Source organism: Gadus macrocephalus, chromosome 6 (genome assembly GCF_031168955.1).
Source record: "Gadus macrocephalus chromosome 6, ASM3116895v1".
In the NCBI taxonomy this organism is placed as follows: Eukaryota; Metazoa; Chordata; class Actinopteri; order Gadiformes; family Gadidae; genus Gadus; species Gadus macrocephalus.
This window is the reverse complement of record NC_082387.1, coordinates 8,339,981-8,352,480: the sequence shown is the minus strand read 5'-3', so window position 1 is coordinate 8,352,480 and position 12,500 is coordinate 8,339,981. Positions and strand designations below refer to the sequence as shown.

The 12,500-nt window shown below is 44.9% G+C and overlaps 1 protein-coding gene across 1 annotated transcript in view; it reads right to left on the bottom strand.

The window, feature by feature from the left end:
• LOC132459083 (RNA-binding motif, single-stranded-interacting protein 3-like) overlaps positions 1-12,457 on the bottom strand; it is an 86,571-nt gene extending 74,114 nt beyond the window's left edge. Inside the window, exon 1 of the mRNA XM_060053458.1 lies at positions 9,392-12,457. Coding sequence (XP_059909441.1) covers positions 9,392-9,534 — 143 coding nt within the window. The 5' untranslated portion in view covers positions 9,535-12,457. The remainder of the gene's footprint in view (positions 1-9,391) is intronic.
• Positions 12,458-12,500: the final 43 nt, after the last annotated feature.

The following is a 12,500-nucleotide window of genomic DNA, read 5'->3' as shown; positions in this document are numbered from 1 at the left end:
TTGGATCCGGGCTCCCTGGGACTACGGAGCAAGGTGTCCTTGAGCATAACACCCAACTTACTGTTCCAACTGTTCACCGTGTGAGCTGGCTGTCAGCTCTCGAAGGTCTCCGCTGCCGCTATAAGCGCCATACTAACGTATGGGGTTCATGTGAGGCCTGTGCGTTGTAAAAGCTCTTTTAAGGAAACACCAATTGTTAAGAGAAGGACGGTGGAAATGCAGCTCGCTTAACATCCACCCCCGCATCCAGCGGGTATCGTTATGTGTAGATGCAGAACCTTGTTTCATTGTTATGCAGGTGATACTGCTCTGACTCCAGCTCTACCCTAATGACTTACCGGGCTCAGGAAATGCCACAACACAACATTAAATGTTGAGCAGCCTAGCATTCTCGAGGCTAATGGAAATAAGATGGAGATCACATTACAAAGGGCCAACTGGGTTACAACGCCGCATTCTGACGTCTTTAGGTCGTCTGGCAACGGACAAATGTGAACGAGAGGCTGAACGAGAGGCATTGGGTGGCCGCGACGACTAGAAAAATCGGAATTCAAAAGCCATGTTTCCATGGCAGATCAGTGGGGAGACCCTCGCCTCATCCGGGAGAGAATTATCTCCAGAATCAGGGCGATTTCGTCTCTTCTCAAACTGCCAACGAGAGACACTTGAGTATTATCGTAATCTGTGTTTGGCCGGTGTCAACGTGGACGATCGGATGTCTATCTACGATCTACAGCTTGTGCTAAAGGCTGGGCTGGATCTCTGGCCCAAAAGAACAAAGTTCAGTAAATAATAAAGTGAAACACTCCATACCGAAACCTTGGCATCGTTACGCTGGCTCACCCCCTCCCCCCTCCATTTCGTTCCACAATTATTCTTCCAAAATGTTTGTTTTTGAAGTTCCGCATGGTCCACCCTCCTGGCTGCGTTTCAGGACTCCTAATCCCCTACAACACTGCTAGGCCAACCAGGCCCACCCACCACAAGCAGATAGCCATCAAACATTATTCGCCAAAACTATTCAGCTATATGGCTGTTCTCTGGCGGCATGAAACAATAGTGCAATATCTCCCTGAATGCTTAAGAACCACAGATTTATGAACTGACATAAAACCTATGACTCACCAAATGACTATCGGCCCATAGATCTGCTGTGCCAGTGCATTGAGCAAGTGAAAGACTGGATGTGCCGGAATTTCTTTCAGCTAAATGAGGATAAAACAGAGATAATTGTATTTGGTGCTAAAACGGAAAGGCTTAAAGTAACCCAACACCTTCACTCTCTGTCCCTGAAAACCTCAATCAAAGCCAGAAATCTAGGGGTTATCATGGATTCTGATTTACATTTCGAAAGTCACATCAAATCAGTTACAAAATCTGCATATTATCACCTTAAAAATGTAGCAAGACTTAGAGGGCTCATGTCCACCGAAGACTTACAAAAACTTGTATGTGCCTTTATCACTAGTAAGCTTGATTACTGCAACGGTCTCCTTACAGGTCTCCCAAAACAAACTCTAAGGAAGCTTCAGCTTGTTTAGAATGCTGCTGCTAGAGTTTTAACAAAGACCAACAAATTTGAACATATTACACCAATTCTTAAATCGTTACATTGGCTTCCTGTAGGTCAGAGAATTGATTTTAAAATCATGTTGCTAACCTATAAATCCCTACATGGTTTAGGCCCAAAATATTTAACTGATATGCTTCCACTACATAAGCCTTCTAGAACACTAAGATCTTCTGAGACCAATCTGTTAATTATCCCCAGAGTAAACACGAAACATGGGAAAGCAGGATTTAGTTACTATGCAACAAATAACTCCCTGAGGATTTAAGACTTGCCCCAACTCTGAGCACCTTTAAAACAAGATTGAAGACTTTTATGTTTGCTTTAGCTTTCTGCTAAATCTTAAATACTTTACCTTTATTTTACTAAAATGCCTTTTTAACTTTCCCTTTATTTTCTATTTTTACCAGAAAAATACATGATCTGATACCAGAGAGAAAGGTTGTATAAGGGTTAGAGTCCTGAGTTTGTTTGTATAAGGGTTAGAGTCCTGAGTTTGTATTTGTGTAAGGGTTAGAGTCCTGAGTTTGTATAAGGGTTAGAGTCCTGAGTAAGGGTTAGAGTCCTGAGTTTGTTTGTATAAGGGTTAGAGTCCTGAGTTTGTGTGTGGGTGGAATTCTGAGCCGTGGGAGACGTTTCCAAGTTCTGTCTGGGTTAGAGTCCTAGAATCTGGATTGGAGTTCCAGAGAAAGGACCAAGTTCCTTTAGGTCGGGTTGTAGTCCCGACTTGGGTTCCAGAGAGACTGTTGATCTGATCTTAAATACATTGCACTTTCAAATTTTACTTACTAAAAAGCCTTTTTAACTTTCAATTTAATTTTCTCTTAAATACATTGCACTTTCTATTTTTACTCATTTCTTGCATATGTTTTCTTTTACTTATCTATTATTTTATTTTATTGTATGACAATGTTTATATGTGAAGCACTTTGAGTCTGCCTTGTGTATGAAAAGTGCTATATTAATAAAGTTGCCTTGCCTTGCCTTGCCTATGGTGATTCAACTGCTTTTGGATGTATAATTTGCTTATATTTATACCATTTGTATGGTAGATGTTTACATGATAAGCTTGCGATTAATGTACACACTTATTATATGTTGTACGTCCTTGCTCTTAAAAATAATACTAAGCATCGTATAGCATCTTATCCTAGCTATCTTTGTTGTATAGAGAATGGGTTCATCTAACAATTGTAAGTGCTTGGCACTTGTTTCTATGAATATCTTTACTGAAGTGACATATATTGTTTCTCTTCTTCTGACAAATGTACTTATTGCCTTAAATGTTAATGGTTATGATAATATATACCTTCAATCCGTATGAAAGTTATGTCAATTCCGACGTAGACTGAATGTATGTATAGATAAAACAAAGATTAAAAGTAACTTGACGTTCTGTTTCTGTGGCTTCTAGTTGTTGTCTTCCGGGTCTTTTGAAGTGCCGCACTCGCGTGCTAACTCGCACTAACTCGGTCGCGTTTAAAGTTCTATAAATAAGCTTGAGAACCCAAGCAGCTGGACTTCATGAATTCAGCGGATAAAAAAGAGAGGGAAGCGAGAGGCGTGCAAGAGATTAGTGAGGAGGGGAAAAACAACCTCAATCCAATCTCAACAGTCCCAAAGGTCACAGGGAAGGTCATTCAACGGCAAAATTGCATTTTCTCCCAACCAGCTTCTGTATTCCACTATTGTGAGGAAAATGACCCCGAGTGGTGAGGGAGGATTGGTAGAATTACAAAAATACAGAATGGGTTTCATTCTGATTTGAGTCCAGCTGAATCCTAGGAGCCGGCCCTCACGGTTCTTCTCCCGTCTCTCTCTCCTTTTAATTTATTTCTTGTTCTCTCGCTCCCGCTTTTGTCTTCAATGGTTCCAGCAGCTGCCCAGAGCAGGTTGAAATATCATTGACCTGCACTTGAACCAATGGCAGTGTCACATGAGACTCTCCGAAAATCTTTTCAAATACATTAAACATGCACAAGAGAGTGGAAGAGAGAGAGAGAGAGAGAAGCAGATGGTAAGGCTTGGCACTCCACTATTCTATTGCTTTTCAATTGTGCCATCATCACACACGTACACACTTATGTGCGTATGAACCTATCAACCTGATCAACCAGTGAAACTGAGGGGTTCACATTAACGCAAACAAACTAATCGGCCAAAGTGATTCTCTAGTGGAAACCTTTTTCATTTCTTTTTTTTTGCTGTTGTTTCACTAGTTGATATGTTTAAGTCGTATTGAGGCGTAATTGACACAACAGGAACAAGCAAGCAAGCAAACAAACAACTAGCAAAGGTACCCGTGTAGCTTTGTAAACCAACCTGAACAATATTTTGACTGTTTGATTTCCCCTTGGTCTTGTTTGTAATTAATTTAGTCCTGCACTAAGCCACTACTGCCTCAGAACCCATCTGTGTAGGCCTAGATGTTCTGCTTTGTCATTTCTGTTTCACTTTCTTCCTAGGAAAGGAATCAATGTTGCCGATACTAAAATATCATATTTTGAGAGGAAAAAATCCTCAAGAAAATCCATGATCTAGCCAAACAATACTATAACCTTGGCTAATGAAAACTCTTTTGCCAAGCGTCGCATGAGAAACTCTCTGCCAGTTTCAAAACACAACAACGTCTCCCACCATAATGGCATATCATTTCAACATGAATTATTAAACAACAATCGTTGCGATGTGATATCGCACAGGACAAGCCCTATTGGCTACCAGCAGGTGGTGGTGGTGGTGGCAGCTGTGTCTGGGTGCCAGAGACAGAGGTCTGTGATAGTCCCTGCTGTTAGCTCCATTGCCCTGGTGTTGGTGTTTCGGGGAAATCTGTCGCACAAGGAATTCAGTGGCTGAGCACTGTTGCTGGTTTATCGAAATAATAGTTGAACCATAATTCTTTAGGATTTTAAATAACGCCCTCTGTCGGCTGCACCTGGTATCATGGGACTTTGCATCTCCTCCCTCCGTTTACACACTGGCTTGGCTTCCGGTTAAACCCTTCCACAAATAAGGTTTGTCTACGTCCGTTCCTATTTGACTCAATTATTTAGCGCCGATCACAGTACAAGAACCAATTGAGTGCCTGGGATGAATGACTGAAATATTGTGGGTCCCAATCATCCCACACACTTAGCCGATCAGAGAATTTCACCTGCCAAGTGGTTCGGAGTTAAATAGACAATTATGTCCGAAAGCCAATTTTCCTAACCCTCATTGGAGGGCTTAAACTTTGGGATCGGGCTTCGGCCATTATAATGTGTGGTTGACCGCATTTGGTCTCAATAAAGAAGTATTTTGATTTTTCATTTCATTTGACAATGATGGCCTATTGGCTTATTTTTCCAGGAGAGGACAAACATCGTACACTGCGGGTTCCCAAAGAGTTGTTGCATTCGTTTCAAGAGTTCACCACGAAAAGCTGTCCATTTTCAAAATAACATTTTCGGATCAAACGAGGTAACGAGGTACCCTGGGGTTTGCGTTTTCGTAGGTATGTATTTACAATTAGTACGTGTCTCATGTCAATAAACATTTGCAATCGCTGCTAAAAACAAATTCAGACTCCAATGTATTTCAAAAGAACAGTGATTCGATAAAAGATTTCACATCATTAAAGAATGTTTAGATACTGACTACTTGTTTGTAGTATGTGTGTTTGTCTTCGTGAACGGTTCATTCATCACATCCATTCATGTGCTGCGACCTCATTTGTGTAGGCTTTTTATTACCGTGTCCATTTGTGTTGTATCCAATACATCTGTCTCCTAAATCATCAAGACGTGAAAGGGTTTCAAGTCCACATGTATGCCTCTGTATTTGGATTCTGCTATTTTGTCTTGTTGCACACGCGCGCACGTACACACACACACACACACACACACACACACACAAACACACACACACACAGACAGACAGACAGACAGACGTGCGATCACATACACACACACACACACACACACACACACACACACACACACACACACACACACACACACACACACCAAGGCCGACAGACAAACTAACAGAAAGACGGACAGAGACACACACACAGAGAGAGACACACACACACACACACACACACACACACACACACACACACAAACACACAAACAAACAGACCACCAGCTAGAGAGAGAAAGAGAGAGAGAGAAAGAGAGGAATCCACTGAGGAGGCTTCTTGTGAAGCGCTAGCATTCCAACGTGTCCTTTAGCATCTTTCAGCCACAAAGTATGGAAGAAAAGGGAGCTGACATTCTGGAGCCTTTCACTGTGATGAGAATGTAATGTGCCGTGAATGTAGCCAGACTCTCATTTGTCTGCTTTTTTTTAAAGGCTACACTGAACAGGGCTCCTAAAGAAAGTCGCTACGGCGAGTCGCTAAGCGGATTCCAGAATGAGTGGCATTAAAGATAACAGACTAGCATGGGGGAGATACGAGGTGTACTTTTCTCTTTTTCCTTTCATAAACGTATCACCGTGTTATGAATGGATATCCTAATGTGAGGATATTAACATACGTGTTCACACGAGGCGTGTCCGTGTGTGGTAGATGGCGTGTAAGAAAGCCAGCGTGGTATTAAAATGATCGAAACAGTGAGCAGAGAATCATGAGAAGTTACAGTTTGGTTTGACTCGCGCGACGAGGCTGGAATTAAAAGACCATCGTAAAGAAGTTCATTAAACCTCTATTCGCCACACTCGTTGCCTTCCAGGGTTTCCAATTACATGTATTAATACTATCATTTATTCATAAGACATTTTCATTTGGCTCCTGTTGGAAACTTTATAAAAAGTGCCAGTTTGAAAGTTCATAAAGATAGCTATCTTTTCAGATGGGAAAAGCACTTCCTTCCCTGCAATAATTACCAAAAATTATTTGAAACGAAATATTACAAAGGTACATTTCTTTTGAATCTGCTAAATATAAATTCCTTCAAACATAGATTACTTAAAATAACATATATAAGGCCATTAGCTTGAAAGACGGTTAACAAACCAACCTAACGAGGTAGATTTACTTCGGATCATGTAAGAAAATAAAAAAGCCAAATCCACTGTCCGGAGGGTGTTTTATAGCATGCCTTGGGTCGGTCTGTTCTGAATTTCCGAGATTAACTCATCATCATAAACCTGTGAAGCAATTTAATTTAATTAATACCTCAGAACTGTCTTAAACATTAAGTTGTCCGAAATCATGCAACCCCGACAATATGAAGCCATAGATGAGAAATAGAGGTAACAGAAATGAGAGACAGACGGACAGAAAGACAGAGGGATAGATGGACAGACAGAAAGAGAGAGAGACAGATGAAGCAACAGGGTGAGCAAGACAACAGATTAGAGGGAGAGGATGACTTTGTGGCGAAAGAAAGATAGAGAAAGAGAGAGACAGAAGGAGACTGAGACAAAGAGAGAGAGAGAGGGAGGGAGAGAGACAGAGAGAGAGAGACAGAGAAAAAGAGAGCCAGAGATAGACAGAGAGAGAGGGAGAGGAAGAGAGAGGGAGAGAGACAGAGAGAGGGAGAAAGAGGGAGTGAGAGAAAGCGAGTAAAAGACAGACAGACAGACAGATCGAAAGAGAGACAGATAAGGAGAGACAGAGAGCAAGAGAGAGACAGAGAGCAAGAGAGAAAGAGAGACAGAGCAAAAGAAAGAGAGAGAGAGAGAGAGAGAGAGAGAGAGAGAGAGAGAGAGAGAGAGAGAGAGAGAGAGAGAGAGAGAGAGAGAGACTGAGAGATAGAGAGAGAGACTGAGAGAGAGAGAGTGACAGAGGGAGAGAGACAGACACACAGATCGAGACAGCGAGATAAGGAGAGAGACAGAGAAAGAGAGAGAGAAGAGAGAAAAAGAGAGGGAGATAAATTGCCCTTGCTCTCTGCTTTGGATTCCAGAAGCGTTCCAGGCCGTCCCCAGACATTAAAAGTGTGTCCATAGTTTGGGCGGTCGGGGGAGTGATTGGAAATGTCAGCTGACAACAGCACTTTTTGCTGACACTCTGGGAACTGGCACTGAGACCAAGACATGGTTGGGGTGCTGGCGTGTGTGCGCGCATATATGTATACGTTTGTGTGTGTTTGCGTGAGTGTGTTTGTGAGTGTGTGTGCGTGTGTGCGTGTGTGTGTGCGTGTGTGTGCGTGTGTGTGCGTGTGTGTGTGTGTGTGTGTGTGTGTGTGTGTGTGTGTGTGTGTGTGTGCGTGTGTGTGTGTGTGTGTGTGTGTGTGTGTGTGTGTGTGTGTGTGTGTGTGTGTGCGCGAGTTAGGTGCGGTGGTGGATGGATTGATAAGGGAAGGGGGCAAAGCAGAATGGTTGACTCTTGGTGACAGTAGGAATGAGAAGGACATTGAGATAGTACCTTGTCTGTTTGTGTGTCTGTTCGGTGTGTGTGTCTGTGTGTGTGCACGTTTATGCTCGAGGGTGTGTGTTTATGTGCGTGTGTCTGTCTGTTTGTGCGTGTGTGTTTGTGTGCTTGAATGTGTGTCTGGCTCAATAAAGAATGAGCCTGTAAGGAGTGGTTATCCTGTATCTTCTAGACATTCCTATACGTTTAGTAACTTAGTAAGCATTGCAGATATTACATGGTTGAAGTACAATGGGACTACTTTCGTGGGCATATATCCACAGGGAGCAACCTAACCTTAACAAGAATCTGATGGTCTTGTACCATTCATCTGTCATCGTTGTACTAATGCCCGACACGTTACTGTAACCAAATAACTGCCCTTTTCTGTTTTGGGGTTTGTTTTTTGTTTATTGTTGTCTTATACTTTTCTATAAAATTCAACAAAGCACTTAAAAAATAATAATGTGAGCATCACAAACCCACACAAACGCGCGCAAGCACACACACACACACAATCAAGCCATCACACACCCATCTCTGGCACCATCTCCCACCAAAACCCCCGTCCCCCACCACCACTCCCCCTCCCCAGTGCAACCATCACTCTCCCCTACTGACCTTTTCCCAAATGTTACTGGCTGCTTGGCACACTGGCTGCCCCTCTAATGACACCTTTATTGGCCCTCGTTTGTCACAGGCCCTCTGCTGTGTGCCCGGGGGCGACTGGGAAACCGCAGCAGCTTGGTTGCCGCCAAGCCACCGGCCACTACCAGGTCGGTCCACTAGGGGCACTCCAAACACCTGAGGCGCTACAGCTAGCATAAAGTACAGAGCTCCAACGGTGTTAAAACCCTTTAGCGCAGAATGATGTTCAACCACTAACATTCTTGAGGACGCCTTATTCAGCGTCAGCAATGACAAACCTGGTTTAATTTGAACTTGTAGCAGTCAGAGTCGGGAATTCAATCGAGTCACGGGAGAAGCAAGATTCTATGTTTCTGCAGTAGCCTACCTGTATCGTCAGGTTGACTCAAATTTGATTGAATTGAATCCAAAAACCGATCAGGGAAGAGATGCCCTGCTGGGTCCAAAAGTGATAACTATAAAGCCTCCTCTAGAGAAAGGCGTAGTCACTATGACACAGCCTATTCAAACAGCGCATTTCACTCACTTACTGGGGGAGGGTGGCTAGGCCCTTTTTAACAGCTAGCACTCAAATTAAGCTCACTAAACTCACCTACTGCACCTTTGAAGGTAAAGTGGGCAGGTCCACCTAGAAGTATAACGGATAGAAGGGCAACGTTTGTTAGAGTCCACTCGGCAGGCTGGTAGACTGATCTATCCGTCATACATCTAGGTGGACACGCCGCCTCGCGACACCGGTTGGCGTAATCTGTCACCTTTTACAATATAGCCTGCCGGGACTTTCCATTCAGACACAAAGAGATGAGAACACGGCGGCACCGAGCGGCACTCACGGCTGGCAGAGCTTGATGAGGTCCTGGTCGGAGGTGGCCGGCGGCAGCCCTCGGATGTACAGGTTGGTCTTGCTGAGCTGCTCCGCCGGACCGCCGCCATGGCCCCCTCCCAGGCCCGTGGTGCCAGGGCTGGGCGGCGCCATGGGCACAGGGGGGGGAGCATAGGACTGCTGGAACGAGAGAGGGGGGAGAGAGAGAGAGGGGTCAATAAGGATGTGTTGCGTGTGATGCTTCACCTCGACCAAAAGCAGTCAGGTATTTCTACTCATGTCAAGATAAATATAAAGTTCGTAAAGGGTCCGAAATAAGAACACAGGATGATGACGATGACGATAACGACGTCATCGAGCCAGCAGCTTGAATGCCCTCTGTTTTTGCTTTGTACACTAGTACAAAATAAAAACGAGTGTACAAAACATTAGTCGGAAGACAAAAACCGCCCAAACCACAGCCTTGTGTTTTCATGCCACTCGCACACGTCAAAACACCCCCCACTAGAAGCACCGCTAGGCAGGGCCTGCTCCAGAGAGGACCGGGGGCTTTGCTTTGACACGGTCGTTTTATATCGAACTCCGGGGGCCGGTGACACGTCAATCGTTAGCAGTGTGTTAGCCGCGTCACTACTTGTGAGAGTGCAGGGAATCAGGGGGCGTGAGCTTGGGTTCAACGAACGGCGAACCCAAGTTCACGCCCTTGATGATGATTCTGTGTTTGAGGGGCGGCACGGAGAACGTGTCCTACAAGAAGCAGAGGATGGAGATTGTAGGCTAGGAGGAGCGGGGGGCGGCAAGAGGGGGCAAGAGGGGGAACATTCTGGAACAGCGAAATCCTGACACCAGAAGAGGTAGGGGAGGGGAGACAGGTTTTTGTTTGTGACGGTTCATGAGAAAAACAGGAAAGCGAAAACAGAGGAAGCTGTTTTTATGTGTGTGTAGACGATGATTTGAATACTTGCATGTGCTTGTTTGTGGGTTTGTGAATGAATGTGTGCGGACGATGGGAGGGAGTGTGTGGCTGCCTGTGAAGCAGTGTTTGTGATAATGATAGGCTGTCAGCACACAGCAATGCGGGACCAGTGCTAGCTCTGATATTAATCTATTACCTGTACTTCCCCCAGCCGGCTCGCAATTACCGACACCCCCAGACACACACACACATGCCCTCACACATGCACAAGTTAAGAAACACACAGACACACACACACACTCATACATAGGGCAGGAAACACACATACACATACAGACTTGCACACTCACACACATGCACAAGTCAAGACACACACACACACACACACACACACACACACACACACACACACACACACACACACACACACACACTCATGCACACACACAAACACGCGCACACACACACACACACACACACACACACACACACACACACACACACACACACACACACACACACACACACACACACACACACACACTCAAAGCCACAAAGAGAGTGATCAGGCCACAGAGGCAGCGCTTGCTAATAAAGAAACTAACGAGGCACTAACACGCAGCATTAGGTGATGCAGAAAGCAGTGCCAGCTTGTCATCCGCAGCTCAAAGGAGAGCGTCTAGTAAAAGGAGATGATAAGATTCCAGTGCCATCGGCCGCCATTTCATCCGGTGCACACAAAACACTGTGAAGTCGTTCAGCGATGACGTCAGAGGAGGGATAGACAAATACCTTTTCACACACTCCTCTGTATTCAAATCTTTCTAAATCGCAAATCATATTCCGATTCACCCACTTTTTGCTCTGAGGATTTTTCGTCTGAAAACAATAATGACAGAGTAAATGGAAAATGGACTGCATTTATACAGCGCTTTTCGAACCAGTGGCCACTCAAAGCGCTTTACAATACTCCCTCACATTCACCCGTTCATGCGAACATTCACATACCGACGGCAGAGTCAGCCATGTAAAACAGCCAGATCATCAGGAGCAGTAAGGGTGAAAGGCCTTGCTCAGGGACACTTCGACACTCCGGAGCCGGAGATCGAACTAGCCACCTTCCGGTTACCAGCCAACACGCTCTACCTCCTGAGCCACATGCCGCCCATAGACATGCCAATGTTAGTTTTTTGTCTTTCGTATTTTGTGCCAGTCATCTGACAGATATTGAGGACGGCAAATGCCGGTTGACTGATTGTTATTTTGCTGAGGTCTCTGGGTACAGGCCCACAGTCCGTACCTCTGTGGTGTTCAACGAGGCTGCTTCGGATGCATGGCTGAGAATCACGAGTGGTAATGCATAACCTTGATTCAAAATGTTGTTTACTATCAACATTTGAAGCCCGCTGGAATAATTTATGTTTTATTCCGGCATGAGCTTGCATAGTGAAGAGGTTGTACGAGATACACATGTAGACACACACACAAACAGACGTGCAGACACCCACACACAGACACGTGCACACATGAAACAGCCAGACACACACACACTATCAGAGGCGCAGACACGCACACACACCTACATAGACATGACACACACCCACACACACACAACCACAACCACACACACACAATCAGACACACACAACGCAGAGGGTCAGACAAGCACGTACGCAGTACGCACACACACATACACACACACATACACACACCCACACACGTAAACATGCACAAACACATCAGATAGACACACACACACACACACACACACACACACACACACACACACACACACACACACACACGCACACACACACCTGATCAAAGGCCTTGCCCAGGGAACCTCTTTCAGCCAATTTGTGCAGCTGTCAGGTCCGAGGCGACAGGGCTCCGTGTATGTAACGTGTCAGACACTGTGATAGGGGAAGGCTTTGAAACGTCAAAATCCCTCTTTTTCTCCCTCTCTCTCTTCTCCGCTCTCTCTTTTTTATCTCTTTCACTCAGTCACTGTCATGCTTTGTTCTCACCCTTTCTCATCGTTTTTTTTGGTGTCCTTCACCTATTGTATATTTTCCGATCTCTACCCTATAGGCGTCAACATCCTCCCTCCCTCTCCCTGTATGTCTCTCTCTCTCTCCCTCTCTCTCTCGCTCTCTCTCGCTCTCTCTCTCTCTCTCTCTCTCCCTCCTTGCTCTCTCTCTGC